The 27,306-nt window shown below is 40.1% G+C and overlaps 1 protein-coding gene across 6 annotated transcripts in view; it reads right to left on the minus strand.

The window, feature by feature from the left end:
• Positions 1–5,725: 5,725 nt before the first annotated feature.
• krz (beta-arrestin protein kurtz) overlaps positions 5,726–27,306 on the minus strand; it is a 101,478-nt gene continuing 79,897 nt past the window's right edge. For all 6 annotated transcript variants that reach the window (XM_033465337.2, XM_076524175.1, XM_033465336.2 and 3 more), the window contains 3 exons: positions 18,636–18,722; positions 16,677–16,823; positions 5,726–14,295 (listed from right to left, as the gene is read on the minus strand). In XM_033465337.2, coding sequence (XP_033321228.1) covers positions 14,220–14,295; positions 16,677–16,823; positions 18,636–18,722 — 310 coding nt within the window. In that variant the 3' untranslated portion in view covers positions 5,726–14,219. The remainder of the gene's footprint in view (positions 14,296–16,676; positions 16,824–18,635; positions 18,723–27,306) is intronic.

A 27,306-nucleotide genomic window follows, 5' to 3' on the forward strand; every position in this document is an offset into this window, starting at 1 on the left:
AGAGAGAGAGAGAGAGAGAGATTAGCCGATGCTCGCTAACATGTTTGCAGCCAATATTCGCGACGCCATTAATCCTCGGCAGACTCGCTAGTCGCTGGCTAAACAGTCCGGAGTGCATTAGATCGTAACACGTTTAATAAAGAGCTCTATAAATATTCTTTATCGCTTGCAAAATGTCGCGCGCCGACCTTCCACGGGGCCCCTAAGTCGGGAGTCTTGGGCGCACAGGTGACGCGGCGCTCATTAGAAATTCGCCGGGGTCCGCGGTGAGCAGAAACGACGGAAGTTTGCCCCACCGACTCCATAAATCTAAGACCAACGAGATTCGAGGTTTCGTCGGCGCCCGACGGCGAAAACAGCCTCGGGGATTAGACTTCGTAAGTTGGGGTCCCTGTATTGTAGCCGCGCGGGGGATGCTTCGTGGGAACCTATTACGATACACTTTCGCAGATTTACTGTGAACCCCGCTGGAAAACTTTCACCGGCGAAATGAGAAGTTTCCGCCGTGATCAGGGCACGTCGACATCGGCCGGGAGAAAATTTAGTTGGACAGTTCGTGTAACGCGCTGGAAATGAAGCGCGATTTTCATGGATTTGTCGGAGCAAACTGTGCGCCGCATTTGATCGACGTATTTTGGAATACAATATTGCTGCGCGGGTTGGAATGTGAAAATATTTTTTATATTTAAAAATATGTTTATGGTCACACAAATGCCATGGTCGCATGTCATGGTCGCATACGTGTGAAACGTACATGTCATGGTCACATTTGACTCGAAATTCCGAGACACGCATACAATTACCATTTTTAGCTAGGTAGTCATGTCATTCGATTCATTGCATGTACATAATTTCCATTATGTTTAATCCAATTAATTCCATTATGTTTCAATTTTGATACTAATTCTGATTCAATCTCTGGAGTTTATATTCTTCTAAGTAATACCGGTATTGTATCGGTATATATCGTCATATGCAGGCAAAATATTGTTGCGAATTTTTTTAATTTTCTGTAATACACGTCGCGGTATTTTATTTATGATAACACACAGAGTAATAATACAACACAATTATATAGCGATTGCTCAAATGGCGGTAAGTTGATCGCTCGACGGTTCGATCTTGATTGCCGAGTATCTGTCGGTACAACAGTTCCGTGGCAAACCCCTATCTTTAATTATGCCTTTAGGGGTTGTCCACCGCACAGGGCAGTATTACATTGCAGCGACGTGATTTGGACAAATCGCTGTAACAATATCTATGAAAATACTAGTATCGACTGTAAATACAGGTATTAAAATCGTTTTAGCTAATAATGAATTAGTTAATACTGGTATGATACCGATATCTCAAAATATACTAGTATTTTATACCCTGAAAACATTGGACATTGGACATTGTACATTGAACGTTGAACATTGAATGTTGAATATTGATCACTGACCATTGACCACTAACCACTGACCATTGACTACTGGTCACTGACCGTTGACCATTGACCACTGATCACTGACTACTGATCACTGACTACTGATCACTGATCATTGACCACTGATCACTGACTACTGATCACTGAACATTGACCACTGATCACTGACTACTGATCACTGATCACTAATCCTCACCCTTATACTATAGGGGTGACCACTGATCACTGATCACTGACTACTGATCACTGATCATTGACCGCTGGTCGTTGATCATTGACCACTGATCACTAAGCATTGACCATTGATCACTGATCATTGACCACTGATCACTGACTACTGATCACTGAACATTGACCACTGATCACTGACTACTGATCACTGATCACTGATCACTATTCCTCACCCCTATACTATATGGGTGACCACTGATCACTAATCCTCACCCTTATACTATAGGAGTGACCACTGATCACTGATCATTGACCGCTGGTCGTTGATCATTGACCACTGATCACTAAACATTGACCATTGATCACTGATCATTGACTACTGATCACTGATCCACTGGTCATTGATCATTGACCACTGATCACTGACTACTGATCACTGATCATTGACCGCTGGTCGTTGACCATTGACCACTGATCACTAACCATTGATCATTGACCATTGACCATTGATCACTGATCACTGATCACTAATCCTCGCCCCTATACTATAGAGATGACTATTCTAACCACTATAGTCTGACTGGTACACTATACTGACCACTCACCACTGATTTAATAAAAAATGTTTCGAATAAAAATTAGTCAGTACACAGTTTCCAAAAAATTACGATACTAAACATTGATAAAAGATCCTTTTATTCAACAAAGAAACAAAATCGTTTTACCTTTTTAACATAACTGTATTATCTTGTATAAATTATTTACGTACAAATCGATTCATCTTAGTATTCTCCTTTAAAAAATTATTAATATACTTAGATCGAAAATTAATTAGTTAAGATGTTATAATTATTATCCCGTACGCCCATAAGATCGCATCACTGTGCGGCGCAGCGACGATGGTTTGATCGTTGCATTGCTCTTAACACTATTAATATCGATTCTTTTTGTACACTCTTTAACAGTATTAATTTTACTCTCAGTATAGAGGAAAAGTTGAAAAATCAATCGAGAAAATATGATTAATCGTATAAAATAATTTTAAATTTGATTCTCCCGATCTTTGCATCGCTTTGGTAAAAATATTGTTAAGGTAGAAAAAAGCAATTATAATAACAACAACGTGTTTCTGGTAACAGAGGGTGGCAATCACCCTCGGAGCGTTCCGTGCGAAGAAACGATTCCCTCGAATCTCTCCGGCTGTCTTCAGGCGAGGGAGAATTGTTATTTCAAGCTCCGTAGTCCGATCGTCCGTCGGAATTTGCGTTCACCGAGCTTGCTGTTCGATATTCCCGTTCAGCTGTAAACAAAGAAACAAACGGGATTTGCGAATCGCAAAATCGCCGCGTTACAACGGCAACCGTTCCTGCAAATCGGGCCACTGTTCTCTTGGGGAAGGTAAATGACGCGGATCGACGGGCAATCAACGCGCATCACCGATCGATTTCTATTAACACGGAATATCTCGGGGCTCGCTATAAACAAACTAGATCGAGCCGTGGCGATTCTGCCGTGCACGTTCGACGGTAACGTCGACCGTGAGAACACGTCTAATTAATTTTATTCGTTCGGTCGAACGGAACGTTCAGGACGGGGCTAGAGAAACTATTGTAGAATACGGACGGACTTCGATTCGCGAAGTTTGTATTTAATCTACGGTTGGCAAAAAGCTTCCGTGCACCGGCATAATTGGAACACTGTCGGAAAGCTCCGTCGATAAGTTTCAAGATGTTCCTTTTTCCCCCTTTTGTCGCCTAATCGAATATTCGAGCAGAACGCAACCGATCTCGGGACGATTGTTAATCTAGGATCGACGAAGCGTTCGATTCTTTTGTTTAAACGTGAAAGGGCTCGTGCAAATTTTTTCAATAGAGAATTCAAGCTAACTTGATCGGTGGCGGCGAGTTTTGGATGAACAGACAGCGACTATACTACTGAAACTATAGTCTTGAACATGTGGAACTCTCTCTCGTGTAGAACAAAACTTTCTTCTCTTATTGCATTTGCATTTTCATAAAACTTTCTACTCAAAATTCACAGAATTGCTCCATCCACCGTATATTGTTTACTTGTTTGGCTACAACATGTCTGTTATATTTGAAGATCGTTTTTATAATTTTCATGCAATTCAATATTCTATTTGTACAATAACAATGTACACAATAATGTACAACAACAATGTTGTACAAGTAAAATAGATATTTGAAATAATTTCTTGTAGCGTAATAATAAAGAAGTTCACTTCTCCGGAAAAATTTATATGTATAGTATATTTATTCAACTTTTGTAATCCAATACACAATTATACACTATATTCTTCTGTTGCAAAGCTTATTTATATTAACGCATTTATACATCATCCATGTCAATTTTGTAAAACGTGTCTTTATTAATTATTCCACAGTTAACGCGACCACGTTAAAATAAACTATATATAGTAATCAAACTAAATTGGAGTAATTAACCGTTGTAAGTGAAAAATCATTGACACAAAGGAGGAATGTAATATTATAAATAATCAATCAATATTAAAAATTCATATTAATTCATTTAAAAATTTTAAATTCATTTTTGAAATTCATTTCAAAATATAATATTAAAACTAATAAATATATATATATATATATATATATATATATAAATAAATATTACATATAATACATGTAAATAAATATAATATATTGTATACCTGAATATCTAGTCTGCAAATTGAATAATAGTAATAATAACGAAATAATAATAATAATTGAAAAATGATAGTAACGCTGCTGAAAATGTATTTAGTAATAAATACAATGAAATGATCAATGAAGAAAAGTTTCTTGGCACCTCTGAGAATTCGCATCGCCGGCTCGCCAACCAAGAATTCTCCTGCCGAGCTATCTTCGCATAAGAAGAAGAATGGCCGCGCGCACATTGATTTCGTTACTCGTTCCGACAGCGAGTTAAAACGGGTAACACCTGCGACGTGTCGTTTATCATCGAACAGAAATTCTTGACGCGAATAATGAGTGGTGCAGCGTCCCGACGCGTTCATATTCCGACGAGAATTTATCGTGCATTCAACAAAGCAACGTGTTCCCGTTCCCATACGGGTATTCACGGACAGTGGATGCGAAAAATTCGCGAACGTCTCTGTGTTCCGAGCGATCATCCCCTGCGATGAATACGCTCTGCGGTTTAATTGATTGCGACTTACGAGGCCGGCATCCGAACAGTCGCGAGAATATTTTTCCCCGTGACCTCTTTCACACGGTGATTCGCGTTTGATTGATACCGAAAATACGTGTGATTCAATGGGAACGATCGGACGAAGATCCTCTGAATCTTTTTTTTATGTTGCCTTCTTTTCGCCACGATGATAAACTTTTAGCTCTGAGAAGTATGGAACGAATCGTCGAATCGTGTGCAGGATTTTATTAATCTGAATACGATCTTTGTTTATAATGACTAGACTGTGCATCTTTATGCGTTTCTGAGGTCATTTCAAGTAACTTTTTCCTTTACAGAATTTTTCTACGAGGCTTTGTTTACCAGTTATTAGCGAAAAACGGTGACCAATGAGAGACGAGATCAGCTGGCGCGAGCCGGCCGAGCGGTCGAACCTCTCAGTTTCGCTGATTGGCTCGGTCGCCTGGCGCTGGGCGAGCTCGCCTCTCATTGGTCACTGTTTTTCGTTAATAACTCGTAAACGAAGCCACGGATTGCATTTTTGCTAAGGAAAGAGTTGCTTGAAATGACGCCAGGAATCATCTCTTTCCGAGTGTTAACATTATGGCACACCCTGTATATGCTAGATTGTAAAATGCAATAAAACGTGAATATTAATGAAAATTAATATTGTTTCATTATTTTAAATTCATCAGTAGAAGGTTTTTAGCTGACGTAAAGCATCTGTTTCTTCAGATTTTTGTAAAACAATTCATGAAAATGAGAGTTTGCACAAAGATCCGTCTAATAATCAAGTTGAAGAGATTAAAAGAAATTAAAAATATCGATGTATCAATTTGAACTTATTAAAACGATTAAGAAATCCGTTCCCTACTATCATCTATCATCGACTCAAACGCATTTATTCGTGAAATAATAAACACCGCCTCAAATACACTGTAAAATAAAATAACGTCAGGGATAATTACTGTATTTCAACAAAATTTCGCATTTTTTTTTTTAGATTACATTGGTACAGGTCTTATAAAAACAAAAATTTGGAATCTTGAAATTACAATAGTTACCAGCAACCTTGTTTCTGGTGCGAGGGGACCGTTCGAGTGCAGAGGGTTAATAAAGGCTCCGGTATCGAATGCGAACCGATGGTGGAGCTTGTTGCACAAGCTACGATGCACGGAGCATCGACACCGCGAAGGTCTGAATGCCGGTAAATCCATTTGGCACAGAGTCAAATACTTGTTGCTCGCACGTGTCAGCGACCGAGAATCAGTCGAAAGCGGATTAACCGTGGCCGAGCCGCGAGCCGAAAATTCACGCGAATTAATGAGAGAAGTATTTACCGAGGTCGGAAATTTCTCGTAACCTGTTCGCAACACGCAAATAACATACGACGATATCGCAACGAGCACGGAAAACGAGGAATACCGATAGAGCGTCCGATATACAGGATTTATTAAATTATTACAGCTATTATTATATGAGAATACACAATTTTTACATGTACATTATAATATATTACGTATCTCGCTATTTACTCTCTTCTTTCATTTCTCTTTTATACACTGTCTTACTTAATACGTTTGTCTCTTTCGCGTGTCCTCTCGTTCTCATACAAAAATGAATTATTCGGTAGTTTCGACGACACTTTCCTCCCCCCTCTCTCTCTCGCTCTCTTTCTCTCACGCTCGCTCTCCGCTTTTCTCCCTCTTCTCACGAAACCGTGGCGAATAAATTAAACCGCTCGATGCGTAATTTCCACGTGACAATAGCACTCTGCCGGGCGCCTTGGTTCGCGCGACTCCCCCCTCGCCCCGATCCGAATTTAACCCTACACTGCAGACACGTTCGCTCGCGAAATCGAATACTGTGACTACATATACATTAATTGCTGGACGAAACAGTTTTGTTGAATCATTTTCCTTTCTCGCCGGCTCGCGTAATCTTAACTAGCTAATTATGCCCTGCGTGATCGACCACGATCGTGAGACGCCACGCGAAGAATGTACAATTCGCAGCGAGTACGCGTTTCTCTTTATCTTTACAATTCCTCCGCCGTGGTTGTCGGGGGCGTAGACAATTTCAACGGAACATCGTCGGGATCCAACGATCGCTTCCCAAGGACTCTCTCGAGCCCGGAGAATCTCAAGGACAGCGCCGGCTGGATCGTCGGACGCGAGAAACGTTCGGCGCCCCTCCGCATCGCGATCAATTGGTCGACGCACTCGTCGAAACGCGGCACGAACGCGCGTTGAACAGCACCCATCGTTGACTCCCACAGCACGATTAGCACGCCGGATCTCGGCGCAATCGGTTGCCCACGCTCCAAGTCCAGCTCCTATCCGTTCAAGATCCGCCAAAGTTCCTCTTCGAGTCCGTCGAGTTCGGTATCATACAAAAAATATTCGCGCGCACCCGCGCGCTCGGATATAAAATATACCCTCCTCTGATACTCCCTCTGCTCGCCCCGAGCCCCTAAGCTTGGACTCGCGCCTACGGGGACCGCGGAACAAGTTAGCCCCCCGAGATGATCCCACGCGTCAGACAAGAGACAACGCGCGGCCCGAGTCTCTTCCGTTCCTCGGCTCGAACGATGTTACAGTAATGTCTCCCTAGTTGACGCTCAGATCGCGCGCAGAAATGAACGATTTGGGAAGTGGAGATACGATTATTCGAGCCTTGCGGCTCGTTTTATTGCGTTGGGGAATATGTTCGTAGCTTTCATTTTACAACGATTATTTGCTGTTTGACAAGGTGTATGATATTCATTCGACAGAGCTCTTTCTGCTCTACAGAACTGTGTTAATCGTCTTTTTGAGTAATTTTATTTTGTTATTACTTTTGAGGCTTAGAAATGGAATATCCCGGAGGTAAAAAGCAACATTTTCGAGAAGGTGTCGAAAAGTTGTAAAATAATTTTAAAAAAGTAATAAAAAATTGAATTACTCAAAAAGACGATTAGCACAGTTATGTAGAGCGAAAAGAGCACTATCGAATAAATATTGTACACTTCGTCAAGCAGCAAAAGATCGTTGCGAAATAAAAGAAAATATAAAAACGCTACGAACTTATTCCCCGGCCCAATAGTTGTTAACAATCGATAACCATAAAGAAAAACGAGTCACAAGGCTCGAACAATTGTACCTTCTCTTCCAAGATCGTCCATCTTTGTGGACAATCTGAGCGTCGATTAGAGAGAGACATTACTGTACAACCGCGCGGACAGCGTCGCGCCACGGGATTCGCCTAGTTTTTAAATACTAACTGGACATTCACGGTGGACTCTCCGATCCTGAATAACTATGTCGTTTAAAGCGCGACGAGCGCGCACCTGCCCCCTCCGATCGTCCGGAAACATCGCCGTTCTATGAAACATCGAAGAGAGAGATGCTGGCTTTGGTATGATCGATAATAGTCTCTCCTAAATACACGTCTGTAAATGCTAAGTCGATAAAAAATACTATCCTCCATTGGCTCCCTCTTGTATGTACAATGTAACGCGCTCGTTGAAACGCCGGGGGCACGGTCGACGTTCCCTGTGCCCCTCCGGTCGTTGCGCGTCCCCCGGCCCCACCCCTCCCTCGAGTGGTTCAAAAGCGAAGAGAATGACAAAGTCCTATCGGTTTCGTTTGGTCTGTTCAATTGACTTTTTTTCGTTCGATATCCGCGCGCAACAGAAAGCGCGACGGCGACGGGCCGCCGCGAAGCTCCGCCGAGGTCTCTTAAAACTTCAAAACAATGCCAGGCTGGGTCTTTTCGGTTTTGAGCCACTCGGTCGTCTCTCGCCTCTTCGGCAAGCGCTCGGCTTCGCTAATCGTAAAGTCACGCTCTTGGACACGAAGCAGAGGTTGCTTCAATTTAACGCGCACGCTGTCGCCACTGGTACATCGCCAACTGTTGCTAGTCTCGCTAAAGTTGTTTTGTAATTGACAGCGGACGCCTTAACGTTCGGTTCGTGCTGGTACGATATCGTACAGAGAGCGTTCCCAAGTCGCGGATCTCTGTGACTGGTCGTAGTCAAGTAATTCGCAGAGTCGATTCGTATTTGTGGCTTGCGACGAATAAAAGAGAAATCGAGTTCGTTGCCTGCGACGTTAATTAAAAAAATAAGAAAAAACATCTCTGCCCGAGGATGTACGCTGGAAAATCGCATTCGTAAATTAATTGACCAGTTAGCCGTGTTTGACGAGTTTACTCGTCATGGAGAAGTGGCATTATTTTGCGTCTCGACGAGTATATTCGTCGTGCGTCTAAACTAGCGACCATTTTGGCTATTTAAATTGTAACTTTGGCGAAAACAGAAACGTATTTTCTAATTTCAAAATGTTCAGAATACTTTGAGGCCAGGTCGGAATAAAACAAACGAATAAATAGTATGAACAATTATGCGAATAATTCACGATATTGTATTGTATTGTACCTTGCTTCGCTGAAATACCATTTTTTCAGCAGCAATTTGAATTTTTAACTTTTATATGCTTTTAGTACTAGTCTATTATACATACGTAGTATATGTTAATGTTAAATGAATAAGTAAACATTAGTAATAAAATGGTTAATTTTATCAAATAAAACCGTCTTTTCGATCCAATATTTTAACAGCGACACTTGATCTGTGTTCGACGAGTATACTCGTCGTCGCTTGATTCTAGCGACGACACGTATAGGTGCGCGAAAATTGAAAAAGAGGCGCCACAGCTAACTGGTTAAAGGCGACTCGACGAAGCTGATCCGCCACTTAGGGACAACTGTTTATCCACGTTTGTTCTTAAAGGCGTTACACATCAATCGCATACACCTGGAATGATCCCTTTCTCTCGTCTTGCGCTCGGAATTGTTCTGTTATTCGTCTCGCTCGCCGCCTCTCTCTCTCTCTCTCTCTCTCTCTCTCTCTCACGCACACACTCTCCCCCCCCCCTCTCTCTGTCTGCCTCTCTCGACAAGAGAACCGCTACGCGAACAGAAACTTGAAACGATTCAGAAGAACTCATGAGACCCGCCGTGGAACGGTCGATGCAAAGCTGACGGCGTGGTTTCACACGAAATATCGCGATAAACCGGACCGGTGTATCGTCGCCCCCTGTCCCTGGATAATCCCCTCGGTCAAAAGAACGTCCAACAAGTAATAACGATGGCACTATGATATCTGGTTCGGTACAAAATGTGCGATACAATAAAAAAGGGAATAGAAAAGTTGTACGATTAGCAAAAACCCAATTTGCCTTCCTGACCTCGGTATAAACGTGTAAAAGCTAAAACCGCTTGAATTTGTTTACCTAAACATTGTTTTTTATAACCAGCCTCGCTTAAAGTCGTCGTTTAAGCATCGTGACACAACGTCGTTTACGTACATCTATACATATACATACATACATATGTGTCCGTGTTCGTATGTGTGTGTGCGCGCGCGCGTTCGTGTGTGTATACGTGTGTGTACATTCATATAATATAACGTTTAAGTAGGATTCGTTGAATTTGTTGTTCCGCGAGCATACGCGGAAAGCAACGCGACGCTCGCGTTGCTCGACGTTCGAGATTGATACAAAAGACGCACGCTTCTCCTGACCCGAGGCGCGAACTTCGACCGCGTGTTCGAAAACATTGAATGCACAATCATCGTCCGTCTAGGATCGATGGGACGCCGTTTGCTCCGGCAAATGTCGTCTCCGCGAAGCGCTCCGGTCCGCGCTCTTCGCCGGTCGAGGACTCGCAAACGTTTTTTTTTTTTGGTCGCAAGGATCGGATTCCAGCCATAAATTCGTGTCGGGTTTCTCGCGACAGGCTTTTCTCGCGACCGTGGGGCACGCCGCGCCACGGCCGCCGCTATCGGCGATTTAGCTATCGCTAAATGCGCCGCTATACACGAGGAAAACGGCTATCGGTACCGCGCGGAGTTCGTTTCGTTTAAATTTGCGTCGCTTCGTTCTCTCGAGGACCCGCCGATAGGTAATTTGAATAGAACCCGCGCCCCGACTCCGGTCCTCGAGGATCGCGATCGACGAACGAAAGGGCACGCGCACGAAACGCGTACACCTCTTCGTCCGGAGCACGACCGAAGGGTCTACAACGAAACAGGCTACAACGATCCTAGGAGAACAAATAAATAATCTGGCCCTACGAAGACGGACGCCTTCTCTTTTTTCCTGGAGTGATCAGCGAACGACTGGTAAAAGCGTCTCTACAGGTTGACAGGATTGATTCACCACACGGATCAGCGTTGTAACGCTGGGCCGTATTTACGTCCTATACTGGCCATGTTAATTAAAGTTACAGAAACGACTGTCGGTTTATAGTCCCGTATCTCAAGAGACTTTGCGCTTCTCGTCCCTCCCTCCCTCCCCGCCCCTGAAAATAATCTCCTCCACCGACGAGATTTCATCTTCGAAACCGCGAATCCGTTGTTCGTGGTTGATGGAGAGTTTACGATAAATATGTTATTGGCTATGTGTTCTCTTTGTTTCGTTTCGGTTATTCTCTGTCAACGGTGTGTATCAGTCTTTGATGCCTCGTTACATGCCACGAAAGAACGCGCCGGAGCGTGAAGGCGCCCCGCCGCGCGTCGCCTACAAAATGCTGCTCCGTAGAGCGACGTTCGTCGATTCCGCTACGGGGATATTCCGTTTCTTTTTGTGCAACAATTAGTACCATTCTAAAGCGTGTTACCGTCTCGCTGTTTCGGATAAAAATGTGATCAACCGGAGATCGCCGGCGCTCTCTGTCCCCCGTCGTTTGAACGTTCTCGTACCGCGGTACGTAGAATTCTCGGTTTATCCGTGCAATTAGAGACCTGCGTGCTCGTCGTGCACGTACAATTGCGGACGAAAGTGTTCGCACACCTTTTTTACAACGCAATAACTTTTTTGAGACTGGACTTGAATTTCTTTTTTAGATGGCAGAGGGACTAGCATACTAGTATATACTACTACTAGTATACTATATACTAGTATACTATATACTACTACTAGTATACTATATACTAGTATACTATATACTACTACTAGTATACTATATACTAGTATACTATATACTACTATACTATATACTAGTATACTATATACTAGTATACTATATACTAGTATACTATTAACTAGTATACTATGTACTAGTATACTATTAACTAGTATACTATTAACTAGTATACTATATACTAGTATACTAGTATATACTACTAATACTACTGCTAGTATATTAGTATGTACTACTAATAGTATACTAGTATATACTACTAATAGTATACTAGTATATACTACTAATAGTATACTAGTATATACTACTAATAGTATACTAGTCTATACTACTAATAGTATACTAGTGTATACTACTAATAGTATACTAGTATATACTACTAATAGTATACTAGTGTATACTACTACTAGTATACTAGTATATACTACTACTAGTATACTAGTATATACTAGACAATGATCGAAAGGTCTTCTTTAAATTTTACCATTATTTGGAATGACAGAAGAAAATAAAAAACTCTTGTTTTTTCTAACTTTTTCATTTGACCTTGTAACGAAAATTGAAAAAATGCCTCTCGTAGGTCTCGGTGACTTATATGCGTGCTGGGAACTTGATTGAAATCGGTTAAGCGAAAATCGAGCTACAGGCTTTCAAAGATTTTTAAAACTGCAGACTTTTTACAATTTTTGATCAAAATCGTGACAAAACTGCGATTTTTGCTATCTACGAAATACATGTTTCAAATTTTCGTTATAAGGCTCAAATAAAAAAGTTACTCTATTTTCTTTTTGTCATTCCAAATAATAGCAAAATTTTTAAAAAACATTTTGGTCACTGTTTAGTTCTAGTTCTAGAAAAAATTCAAGTCACTTAGTCCAGTTTTAAAAAAGTTATTACGTTTTAAAAGGTGTACGAACACCTTTGTGAATCACTGTACACACGAATCGTACATATACAATGTGTACATATAGGGTATCTCAAAATTATGGTACAAGCGAGAAATCAGGGGTACCTCGCATCATTTGGAGTAACTTTTTCCTTAGCGAAAATGCAATCCGCGGCTCCGTTTACTAGTTATCAACGGAAAACAGTGTCCAACGAGAGGCGAGATCTGAGCGGAACTAGGCTCCGCCTACTCGTTAACTCAGCCGCCCCGCGCCAGCTAATCTCGCCTCTCATTGGTCACCGTTTTCCATCAGTAACTCGCAAACGAAGCCGCGGATCGCATTTTCGCAAAGGAAAAACTTTCTTCAAATCACCTCAGCTACCCGTCATTTCTCTCTCGTGCAATAATTTCCTTACACCCCGTACACAGAAAATATCAACCGCGAAGTGAAATACGGATGCTCCGATCTCACGCGCACCCATGAAATAGGAACCGTGTACACGCGCGTCTTTAGCACACGCTCGCGGCCTCTTGGAGCGACGAGTTTCGTGATCTCCGGAGCACGCTTTCGCTGCCCTCCGGACGAACAGCTTCGTGACCGGTGTTGCCAGGAAATTGATGGCGCGTGGGGCTCCTCGAATCGTCGTCGCGCACTTTCCCCCCTCCCTGCCGCTCCTACCGGAGGATCGCTGAGAGAGACAGCGAAGTGGCGAGGGGACGCGTCGTGGGCAAAAAGCTGTCCTATGCATCGTCACGCGACGATCCAGCGACGCTGTACGCATCCACTTTATTATTCCAACTTCGGTTCGTTGGCGTTTGCTTGGCATGAGGCGCAGGGGGCGTGGAGGGGCGGGGAGGAAGGGCAAGCGAAGGAATTCCCCTCGCGCCATCAATTTCCTGTCAACGCTACTCGTGACACGCAGCGATCGGCTCCGCTCGAGATATGCTCGATCTCGTTTCTCGCGACGCTCCGCGGGCGACGCCGTTCTCACGGTAGCTGTCCGGGCGCAACGTATCAACAAGCTCTTTGTTAAGTCGACGGCGAATTGGTTGGACTGTCGAAAACCACCGAACGTGTCTAGGATCCAGCCGGGAGAAAGCTACGCTGTCTTTAAGCTCCTCGATCGCCGGTACCGAAATTTAACCTTGACATTAAGATTTTTCTGCGAGCGAGTCCTCGCACTTCTCTCGGCGTTCCAACGTCTAACACGTTGTTCTATCGGTCGCCTACTCTTCGATCTCGTCGAGACGCTAATAAACAAGTTCTCCGCTCGTAAATGGATCCTAGATCGCCGGTCGATTCGGGCAGCTTACACGTCCAACTAATTTCTATGGTCGACCGTTGCGGCGGTTCGACGCCCTTAGTCCTGATTAGGAAGATCATCGAGAGACCGTAAAACATTAGCTTGACAAAGAGTCTAACACGCTCCGTCTCGAGAGTATCGTTTCGTGGCTCGCGCGGCACGATCTTCCCATCCCCCCCCCCCCCTCTCGTAGGATCGAGGTATCTTATGAAATCAACTTGATCGGCGACGCAGCGTTCTGGAACATTGGACGTTTCGCTGTTTCGTACAGGTCGATCGTACCGGCACGACTTGGTCAGGCCTCCGTCTCGCCTTTCAGCCTGAGCCGCGCGAAATCCTCGAAGATGATGTCGTCGTCGCCGTCCGCTTCCCTGCAACCACAACGGGGAACGGGAGTTTAAAATTTCGCGACCTTTGTATCGTGCGCGGCGAGCGGGATTTAGGCTGCAAGGAAACCAGTCTTTAACCTTTTAGGCCCGACGCGCCACTGTAGCGGCTTTCGCGGATGTCATCTTTCACAACGACACGCCACTATAGTGGCTTTCGCGGATGTCATCTCTCTGAACGACGCGCCATTATAGTGGCTCTAGTAGCTCACTCGCTCATCGTTTGAATCAAATAATCGTCTTCATATGCATTGTTTCACACTTCTTTTGTCTTCGCATCGATTTACAACAGTCTACAGGGTGTCACAAAAATGTCTCGCAATCCGGAAATGGCGGGTCCCTCGGATCATTTGAAGCAACTTCTTCCTTTACAAAAATTTTCTCCGAGGCACCGTTAACGAGTTATTAACGAAAAACAGTGACCAATAAGAATCGAGTACGGCTGACGCGAGGCGGCCTAGCGAACCAGCGCACGAAGCCCAGTTCCGCTCATTGGCTCGATCGCCTCGCGCTAGCTGAGCTCGCTTCTCATTGGTCACTGTTTTTCATTAATAACTCGTTAACGGTGCCTCGGAGAAAATTTTTGTAAAGGAAAAAGTTGCTTCAAATGGCCTGAGGAACCCGCAACTTTCGGATTGCGAGACATTTTTGGGACACCATGCATATACAGTATCAGACTCTGTACAGTACACATCAGACTCTCTGCCGTCCAGAGAAATAGCCTCGCGCAGAATTCAGCCGTACCTAAAAGGTTAACCCTTAGCGCTCCGTTGGCTCCGCTATGGAGACATCCGTCATTTGTTCCGTAAATTCGAAGACTTAGCTGTGGAGCCTAATGTTCTTAGCATGATTACACCGAAGATGCTATGTTTTCGTTCGACGTTGGCAATTTTTATTTGTAGTGAAAACGTGCTTAGCGTGTGTACCATTACGATTAAAACATTTTTTGCCCGTTTTTATACTTAGCAACATAGAATGAATAAAATCAAACGCTTTCACAAGGACTTGTAATCTTTTCCGCTCAAAATAAGACTTCCTTTATCTCGGGCGCTTTGCTCCAAAAATGTACCTGAGTCGCTGGTAGTGATATTTTTCAGAAAAACACTGTCCAACTTTATTTTAGAACGTCCGAAGAATATTTACTAATTTTTAATTTAATTTAATTACCAATTGAGCCGATTCCAGTGAAGATTAACAATAAAAAAATTCCGGCAAACTCGCGCAAAAGATATTTTTGTTTCGATAATTCCGTATCCGAACAGAATTCAACGGACGATTCGCAATGCTAATTTTATAATAAATCGCGTCAAAGAACACGAGGGATATATTTATTTAAGAATTGTGAAGAATATCGTTAATAGTGAATTTACCCATTTCGATGAGGATGCAATTGCTGCTTGGAAATTTCGGTCGCAATTCGCGATGTCGATGCACCGACCTCGCACAATGTTAAGTAGATACCATTACGATCGAAACATTTTTTGCCCATTTTTATACTTAGCAGCATAAAATTAATAAAATCGAACGCTTTCGCAGGGACGTCTAATCTTTACCGCCCAAAATAAGACTTCCTTCATCTCGGGCGCTTTGCTCCAAAAATGTACCTGAGTCGCTGGTAGTGATATTTTTCAGAAAAACACCGTTCAACTTTATTTTAGGACGTCCGAAGAATATTTACTAATTTTTAATTTAATTTAATTATCAATTGAGCCGATTCCAGCGAAGATTAACGATAAAAAAATTCGGGCAAACTCGCGCAAAAGATATTTTTGTTTCGATAATTCCGTATCCAAACAGAATTCAACGGACGATTCGCAATTCTAATTTTATGATAAATCGCGTCAAAGAACACGAGGGATATATTTATTTAAGAATTGTGAAGAATATCATTAATAGTGAATTTACCCATTTCGATGAGGATGCAATTGCTGCTTGGAAATTTCGGTCGCAATTCGCGATGTCGATGCACCGACCTCGCACAATGTTAAGTAGATACCGTTACGATTGAAACATTTTTTGCCCATTTTTATACTTAGCAGCATAGAATGAATAAAAACAAACGCATTCAAAAAGACGTGTAATCTTTTCCGCTCGAAATAAGACTTCCTTTATCTCGGGCGCTTTGCTCCAAAAACGTGCCGGAGTTGCCGGTAGATAGTACTCGAGAAACGCGTGGAGCGCTAAGGGATAATTAAGTCGGTAATTTTTGAAGTGGATAATTTTCGAATGCCGGTGGATCATCGTCCGTCGGTCGGACAAGGGACGCGTCGTCCGCGCGGACGTCATCCTTGTCGGCACGATCGAAACGTTCCTTGACTGACGGGAATAGATCGGCTACCGTACTTAAATATGTATTGATCACGTACGTGTCCAGCTGAATGAGGTTCGTGTCGAGCGGTATTTCGCCGCTGTCCGCCTTCTGCGTCGGGCTCGGCCGCGCCGTCGATGGCGCCGGTTCCTCTTCTTCCGGTTTAGGGTGCATCAATATGAACGGCAGCTCCGCCACTAATTCACTGTTAACGAGACAGAGAGAGACCACCGGTGCAACGTTCGCTTAAACAACAGGATCGCCGTTCGTTCGACCGTCGATCGACGGGGCACAAGCGAACTCGTAAACATTTGATGGCTGATCGCGTTAATATTTCTGGCTTCGCTCTAAGGTCGCTAGGGAGGCTTTTGAACTAGAGCGGTTTCACGAGCGGCCGTTAAACTGTACGGAGCTTTGCAATTCTTCTGTGCGTGTTCCGTTGAGTTGTGATCAGCTCTCGAGGATGCTACGAATATAATCGAAATACGAGTCGAATGGAACGATATCGCAGAAATGTTTGTGCACGTGGCGTTCCATTCGATTGTATTTCACTATATTTTTAACGATGCTTTTAGTTTTACTTGTTTTTGATTAATTGATTTTCTCGCGTTCTTCGGAAATTGTTAAACGAAATATATTCTGGTTATACATATTTCAATTATTATTGTTTTACGGTTTAATTCGATCAATTATTTGAGATTAAGATTTTGTTTTGAAATCTAAGAAATTAACGATTTTGTAAGGATATTATGTGATTGATTTAATTGAATGAAGATATCATTTAATATATCGTCAAAATCAATTCAAGGAAGAAATTAACGATTTTCTAACGAGATTATACGATTTATTTAATTGGATAAAGATATCGTTTAATGTTTCGACAAAATCAATTCAATTAAGAAATTAACGATTTCATAACGAGATTATACGATTTATTCAATTGGATAAAGATATCGTTTAATATTTCGTTAAAATCAATTCAACTACTTAGTTTTAATCACTAGTTTCAATTACTTACTGAAAACTACTTAGATTGTTCACAACATATCAATAGTATCTTTTTATAAACAAATACAATTTATAAATGATGGAGTATTCCTTTAAAATAGACCTTTTTAATATGCGAAGACATTTTTCGGATAAAGATTTACGATTTCTAAGCAGAACTGCAATGATAAATTGCAATATAAAATCGTTAATTTCTTAGTTGAATTGATTTTGAGGAAAAAAGTAAATGATATCTTTTTATCCAATTAAATAAATCGTATAATAATAAGAATTATAATTACTACTTCTTTAAAAAAATTTGTTTCAACCTTATATAGTTGATCGTATTAAAGTTTACGGAAATAATAATAATTTAACATTTACAGAAATAATAATAATCATTCTTATTATTATACGATTTATTTAACTGAACAAAGATATCATTTAATAAGATATCACTTTTGTACAACAATAATAATTGAAATATGTATAACCAGAGGATATTTCGTGCAACTATTTTTGCACGTGACTATTTTTGGAACGTGAGAGAGTCAATGAAGTGTGCTATGATCGCGTAAAAATATCACATTAAAAAAATAGTAAAATTCAATCGAATGGAATACCCCACGTGAACAAACATTTCTGCGACATCGTTCTATTCGAATAATCGTATCTTCTCTCCCCAAATCATCGATTTCCGTTCACAAGCCGAAGAACAACACAGGAAAGAATTGACCGAATTCTCTAAAATATTATATCACGTTGTTTGCTTCTCGATAATAACAAAGGAAATCTTGTTCGCCGGACGCAACGCGTCGAACCGGTAGCGAGCATATGCGCCCGAACGATGACGACACGGGGTCGATGACCTGGAAATGAGATTGCGGAACGGCAAGTCTAGCACGAGGCTTACGAAGTCTAAGGTCATGTTTTGGTTTATTAGCGTCGCGTAACACAGCCAGGCGTTACGAGTTCGCGCCGCGCCTCTTGTCCACCGACTTTGAACACTCAGTTTAATAATCCGACTTACCCCGCGAGCGCCCCAAGGCAGAGCTTCACTTTCACCTTGTACTGGACGATAATTCCAAGGTTCTCGCGCTGCGAGGGATCCACCACACTGCGAAACAACACGATTAACCATCCTCGCCTGACTTCCTCTCCGACAACTAATTCACCAAGCCGTGCATGCACCGGTGTTAGCATTAGCCATTAATTGCGCCAAGTAAAATGTGTACAGCACAGAGACATCAAAGGGAGAGAGAAACGTGAGCTGGATGTGTACGATTACTTAAGAGCCAGAGCTTCCACAGATTACAGAGAACAGCCGAGAAGGAAAAAGCGTTCGCGCGGATGTCTAAGATCGCTGAAGATAGATTCGGAAGCGTACAGAGAGACAGAGAGAGAGAGAGAGAGAGAGAGAGAGAGAGAGAGAGAGAGAGAGGCAGTGTGTCATGCAGTTGCGACGCAACAAGTGCAAATCGGCATAGCAGCAGAATAGAAAAAGAAGAAGAAGAAGATGAAGCGGAAGGGTGGGATATCGATTCTGTCCAAGCTCACACGCCTTGGAATTCGGTCGATTTTGAGTTCTCTTGAATGTCGAGTGCGGCCTGGGAGGAGCATCACAGACGATAATAACATCGGTAATTAAACGGAAAATGTCGTTCGGCTCGTCGACACTTCGAAGTGCTCGTACAAACGCGATTCGAGTCAATTAAACAAAAGGCTCTAGTCTCGCTCGTTAAAAGCGAGAACGATAACAACAATGGCCCATAAACGTGTTTATGTGTGTCTTTCAAAACGCAACAATTTCTTTTTAACTGGACTGAATTGCTTGATTTTCTTTTTTTCTTACATGATATATATTATATATTATTTATTATTATATTATAATATATATTATATTATATATTATTTATTATTATATTATATATTATAATATTATATATTATTTATTATTATATTACATTATATTATATAATATAATATATATTATTATATATATATTATAGTTATATATATAATTATATTTTCTAGTCTACTAGAAAATAACTGAAATACTATTTTTTTTAAATTTTGCTCTTATTTGTGACATCAAAAGGAAACAAAAAACACGTTTTTCAACATTTTTATTTGATTCTAAGTCTATAACGAACACTTAAAAAGTGAGTTTAATAGATCTCGATAACTTACACGCGCACTGAGAATTCTATGGAAATCAATTAACAGAGAATTAAGCTGCAGACGTTGAATGATTTCAAAAGCTACAGATTTCTTACAATTCTTGGTCAAAAGTGTTAACAAATCGTGACAAAAGTGCGATTTTCGCGATCTTTAATTGTTCGCGAGTCGCAACAACGTTTTGGATGAAATTTTCAGCACGCATACAAAGCGCATTTATTAAATTTTCATCACAGGCTCGGATGAAAAGAAAGTTACGAAACGCGTGAGATTTTTTATTTTTCCATCGTCTAAAAGAAATTCAAGCGATTTAGGGCAGTTTCAAAAAGATTATCGCGTCTTGGAATGCATGAGAACACTTTTGCGGGCCACTGATGCTTTCATAAATACAGTTCGAACAAAGTACAGTAAATTCTCCCTAATTGACGCTAAGATTGTACGCAGAAATGGACAATTTGGGGAAAGAAGATAGGATTATTCGAGCCTTGCGGCTCGTTTTTATAGTCGCCGATTGTCAACAACTATAAAAACGGGTCGCAAGGCTCGAGTAATCGTATCTCCTCTTCCCAAATTGTCTGTCATCTGAGCGTTAATTAGGGAGATATTACAGTAACAATTCGACCGAAGATGTTTATGCAAAATACAAAGAAATACCGACATTGATCAATTCTAATTATACTTTTATTTCATTTTCACTGAAAACATATTTTCAGTCAGCGTGAAAGAAGTTTTCTCTTTACAGTAATGTCTCTCTAATTGACGCTCAGATTGCCCATAAATATGGACAATTTAGGAAGAGGCGATACGATTATTCGAGTCTCGCGGCACGTCTCCGATTGTCAACAACTATAAAAACGAGCCGCAAGGCTCGAATAATCGTATCTCCTCTTCCCAAATTGTCTGTCATCTGAACGTTAATTAGGGAGATATTACAGTAACAATTCGACCGAAGATGTTTATGCAAAATGCAAGGAAATACCGACATTGATCAATTCTAATTATACTTTTATTTCATTTTCACTGAAAACATATTTTCAGTCAACGTGAAAGAAGTTTTCTCTTTACAGTAATGTCTCTCTAATTGACGCTCAGATTGTCTATAAATATGGACAATTTAGGAAGAGGCGATACGATTATTCGAGTCTCGCGGCACGTCTCCGATTGTCAACAACTATAAAAACGAGCCGCGAGGCTCGAACAATCGTCTTCTCCTCTTCCCAAATTGTCCATTTTTGTGCAGAATCTGAGCGTCAGTTAGGGAGACATTACCGTATTCTTTATTCTAAATGTCGAACCACGTGAGCAGAAAGCATAGAGATCCGCACAGTTCACTAATTCGTTTCGACCAAAAAAGGTCCGATTACGTCGACTCAGTGCAAAATTCTGTGTTCGTTGAAAAATTTCTGTGATTTCATAGCCAAGTCGACAAGGGATCAATATGTATTTAAACGTTAATACGCGATGTATTAAACATGTGACATGTCAATAATATATTTTGACAGCTTTTAAAAAGTGACACGTATCGCGTAAACATTTTTTTTCTTTATCCGAACACACGTGTCCCTTTATTCGTTCGCAGATGACAGGTTCTGCCGCGTATTATTACGTAAGTGCAAAAGGTTTGATTAAATTCTCTGTAAATATCGCTCGAGTATTGTGCACGCATAACAAAGGCTAGTGAATAACTTTGCTATTAAAAGAAAACTGAGCATGAGCATCGACCAGTGCTATTTGCGTGCGATTTGGATGTACGAGTTTCATAAAGAAACAAGTAATGCGAGGTAAATAACATTCGTGACGTGTGTTTGGAGAGACAGCGGTATCGATTTCGCATTACAAATGGAGGAAAGATATCAATTATTACGTTCTTTTCATTTCTGGAACAACGGTCTAGTACACGTTACAAAACAAAAATGTTCAATAATTATTGCCAGATCGATGGAAGAGAATCTGCTTATTATTAACCCCTTGCACTATAACAGTTCGCTAAATATGAATGTTAGCCATTTCACACTGTATCGGTAAAACATTGTTTTATTAGCAAAATTTCGAATGAAAAGTTGGACGACGCGCAAGAAACAAAAATTGTCTCGTTTTATTAGGAATATGATTAAGAACGAAGAAGTGCTAATCAACGTAACTGTGAAATAAATCGTGATGCAAGGGGTTAAGGCGTAGCACGATCCATTCGTTCACCGAAAAAACCGGTTAAAACTTCAGTGCGAACTCAATAATAGTATAATTAAACGAATAATACTTTAATCGAACGAATAATGCTGTAATCGAACAAATAATACTTTAATTGAACGAATAATATTATAATCAAAAGAGAATAATACTTCAATCGAACAAATAATACTTTAATTGAACAAATAATATTATAATGGAACGAGAATATTATTATAATTGAACGAATAATACTTCAATCGAACAAATAATACTTTAATTGAACAAATAATATTATAATCGAACGAATAATACTTTAATCGAACGAATAATACTTTAATTGAACGAATAATACTTTAATTGAACAAATAATATTATAATCGAACGAATAATACTTTAATCGAACGAATAATACTTTAATTGAACGAATTATACTTTAATTGAGCAAATAATATTATAATCGAACGAATAATATTGTAATCGAACGAATAATACTTTAATTGAGCAAATAATATTATAATCGAACGAATAATATTGTAATCGAACGAATAATACTTTAATTGAGCAAATAATATTATAATCGAACGAATAATATTGTAATCGAACGAATAATACTTTAATTGAGCAAATAATATTATAATCGAACGAATAATATTGTAATCGAACGAATAATACTTTAATTGAACGAATAATATTATAATCAAAAGAGAGAGAGAGAGAGAGAGAGAGAGAGAGAGCGAGAGAGAGAGAGAATAATATTATAATTGAACGAATAATATTATAACCGAACAAATAATATTATACAAATAATATTATAACCGAACAAATAATATTATACAAATATCATAACCGAACAAATAATATTATACAAATAATATTATAACCGTATAATAATATTGTAACGAATAATATTATAATCGAACGAATAATATTATAATCGAAAGAATAATATTATAATTGAACGAATAATATTATAACCGAACAAATAATATTATACAAATAATATTATAACCGTATAATAATATTGTAACAAATAATATTATAACCGAACGAATAATATTATAATCGAACGAATAATATTATAATCGAACGAATAATACTGAAATCGAGCGAATAATATTATAATCGAACGAATAACATAATAATCGAACGAACGATACACAAATACGACTGAAGCAGACGTTCTCAAGTTGAAGTGTTCAGTATTTAGAAACAACAAATTGTCTTTCCCTCTGTATACCGCGGTAAGAACGGTACAAAACGTTAATCCAGAGTCGAACTGAAAACCGGCCAGAAAGTTCGTCAAAAGAATATAACCGTGTCGCGGGTTCCGTTTGAATTGACGGTCCTCTTCGCCTTGCTCGTCAAACATATCTCGTCCGTTCATATCGCGTCATATCTCTCCACGGATCAACAGTAACGTTACCCGGGGTCTTGTTGTTTTGTCAGCAGTGTGGACGAAGCAGAACTGATTCCGTGAACGCGCGACGCTACCGTGCCTGAACGTAACGTAACGAAACGAAACGAAACGAAACGAAACGAAACGATAACCATAACGATAACGAGACAAGCAAAATCCACGCGCATCTACGGCCGGTCGTGATCCATTTTACGGGACAGATCTTCCACGGCGCAGCGTGGAAGAGATCGTGACCAGAGAGTGTATTTTTTGTTTGTTTGTTTGTTTGTTTACGCACTAGTGTTCTATCAAGCAGCCAACGTTATTGTGCCTATAATTCTCGTCTCGTGGGTATCGGTAATTAGAAAACGTGCCAATCCGCTACGTCAGCCATGTCGCATGAAGAAAAGGAAGAACGTTCCGAGACGAGAACGTGCCACGAAGCACGGTAGAACGCGCGCCGAAGTCGCCGCGACTTCTTCGCTTCGTCGCGCCCCGCAGAATTATGGTCGTCGTTATCGCGCGGATTGGCCGCGATTATTTGCATAATCGCGTGTAATACCGTCGCCGCGGTATCTTTATTGCTTTATCGGAAACAACAACCGACGGCGATCGTCTTTCGACGCGTGCACGCCGCTCCTTTTTTTTACCTCGGAACGTCGCGCGGCGCGGTGGAAAATGATCGGTGGAAATGATCGATCTAGATTAGGAAATCTCGTTTTCTTTAATTCCAATCGAACCTTTCCAGGCTCGAGAATCGCGCGCGCGCGTTACTACGCTTTGACGTTTTGATAACGATTTCTACGAAGTGGATGCGGAACTAAAGTTCGGCGAACACAACAGAGAACGTAAGTTGCTCCGCTCTTGGCGCAAAGTATTCGAACAGATCTGTCATTAAAGTATCATTGTTAAATTGCGGATTTTCTGTGCGAAGTGATACTTGTTCGACACGGTTGCGAGAAATATAAATCGAATAAACGTGAATCGTCTCTTTGAATAATTCTGACAAGTCGGAAACGGTGTAACAATATTATTGAATTCCTCGCGTGTCTTCGCAATTTTATATTTCAGCTACACAATTTTTGGCCATAAATGCATAAAATTCGCGGTACAATCACTATGATTGTTCGCGCGGTTTTTGTGGAATATTTTCTTTGACACTGAATCTCCTAAAAACTCGACAGAAATATAAAGAATACGCTTTGTTTCTTTTTACGAGACAAATAATAAATTTTAAGAAATCATTCGCAAAAGCGTCCGCGATCTCAAAAATGATCTTCATCGTCGAAAAGTATTTGAAGGATGTTCTATAATAATACTTTATCGTGCTACGTGTACCATTTTATGATATTTACGCGATAGTGTTTTAAACATTGTATTATTTAATTTTTGATAAAGTGATAAAAACACTCGTTACTTGATTAACATTTTCTTTAAACATCGCTACCTCTTTTATCGTATTTGTCTAATAACTACATACATGCAACACTCTATCGCATTTTTAATAAACGCTCTGTTAATTCTTTCAGCAATCCTGTTTGTCATTTTAATAGAATATTTTCTGCCAAGAATAGTAGCGCCTTGCGCGGTTTCTGTATTGGCATTTTAATGTTAATAATACTTAATAATAATTCTACATTGATATTTTATTGTAAGACATAAATGTTGGAGAATATTCTTTAATTTGCCAGTCTTGGCAATCATAATTTGTATATGAACAGTTAAATGTATTTGTTAACTACAGTAAATTCTCCCTAATTGTCCCTCGGCTTGTACACAAAAATGGACAATTCGGGAAGAGGAGATGCGATTATTCGAGCCTCGCGGCACGTTTTTATAGCCGTTGGGAATCGATAACTATGAAAACGAATCGTGAAAACAAAAATGGACAATTTGGGAAGATTAGGAAGGTTTTTGGACAAGAGGAAGTACGATTATTCGAGTCTCACGGCTCGTTTTTATAGTTACTGATTCCCAACAGCTATAAAAACGAGCTGCAAGGCTCGAATAATCGTACTTCCTCTTGTCCAAAGTCTTTCCTAGTCTTCCTAAATTGTCCATTTTTGCTTCCAAGCTGGGGGACAATTAGAGAGAATTTACTGTACTCGTGAATTGAAACGTGCAAGTCGTAAAACATTGTAATGGTGATTCTAGTGTGTAACATGAATACGCTAGAAATTATTATATTAGTATCATGAATCCATTCAATAAATTATAATATCAATACTGAGGGATTTTGTTCCATCTGCATCGATCATTTCGACACGTGATATATTCTGTTCGCGACTTTTCCATAAAATTGACAATCGTGAAACTCGTGGAGGACATTGAAAAATCAGTTTTCATCCGGTCTCTAGTAATTAAAAAAATAAACTCGGTTCTTTTCGTTTCTTCGCTGTCCATGATGCTTCAAGAATATGCAATTAAAAGGAAATTTCAAAATTCTAAAAACTACAAAAGTTATAAGCCTTTATGTGAAACTGAAGGACCGATGACGTACGAACTCGGAATTGCAGATTAGATGTAAATATCTTTTCATCGGACTTTTCATCGCGGCAAGCTTTAAACGCGTTGTTTTTTTTTCTTCGAAACATTATTTTTCTAACTGGTGGAACAGATATCGTGAGAACTAAATTAATCGATTTTTGAGTGAATTTCTTTTTTTTTTATTGAAGAATATATTTTTCCGCAGGTAGTGAACAAAACAACGTTTAACAAAAGGTTCATTTTTAATAAAACGTTCCACCATTGATGGAGAATTTTTCGACAACCCTGAAACGACCCCCTGGGGTTACCAGCGAACCCACCAAACTTTCAATTTGTCTGTAAACGTGTAAATAAAAATACTAAAACATTGAGGTTACATTATATTATATTATAATATAATAATAATGATTTATTGATTATATAATATGTAACCTCAATGTTTTAGTATTTATTTACACGTTTGCAGACAAATTGAAATATATAATAATAATAATAATAATAATAATAATAATAATAATAATAATAATTGATATATGTGTATATCATTATTATATTAATATTAATATAATATTATATTATAATATAGTATATATATAATATTATAATATATACATATATTATAATTTTATATTATATTAATTATTTTTGTAATATATATAATAATGAAAATTGCAACAGTATTGCAAATTATATTACAACGCAACCCCACAACGTTGCTCACGCCGACAAATATAAAGGGGTCGTTCTAGGATTAACAATGACATAAAATATTATAAAAAATTACGTAATTTCTCGTACACCGAAAAGATCCATAATCAAATATGTCGAAAACACTAAAATTACCATCTTATTTCCCTTTGGTATAAAAAAAAAAATCCTACATATGATCTCATTTTTATCTTCCTAGACCAGCACGCACCCTTCGTCAACTCGACGAGACAGTAATTCATGAACCAGAAACTAAAATTGCCTTGTCCCTCGTATTTTCCGCCGTACGCACCGAAGATCTCCGAAGATCGAATTTTCCATTCGCCGCGTTGTCAGATCGATCATTTCAGCAATGGATTGCGTTATAAATGTTGCACGCGGTTGACCGCCGGTCGTTACCTGTGCGCGCGAGAACGCTCGCGATCGAAGAGCCGCTCGGTGAAACGGGTTAAATATACATAACAGCCGCGTCTGCGGACGCGTTCTCCCGTTGAATTTTTCTCCGCGCCGCGGAAAGCATTCTATTTCGAATCGGTCGTGCCATAATTCTGCGAATGCTCGAAAGCGAAGCCGGGACTGGGCAAGTTGTTGGAACGCGTTCAACCGTCGAGAAGAATGGAGCAACGCGCATCAAATCGACCGGAGAAGAAAGGAAAACTTTATTTATTCGGCTCTCGATTCGTTCCGACAAATCGCGCGACGAAACTCTCGCGGATTCTCGCCGACCGGGACGACGCGGCGTTCCCGGAGATGACCTAGAGAA

Source organism: Megalopta genalis, chromosome 8, assembly GCF_051020955.1.
Source record: "Megalopta genalis isolate 19385.01 chromosome 8, iyMegGena1_principal, whole genome shotgun sequence".
Lineage (NCBI taxonomy): Eukaryota > Metazoa > Arthropoda > Insecta > Hymenoptera > Halictidae > Megalopta > Megalopta genalis.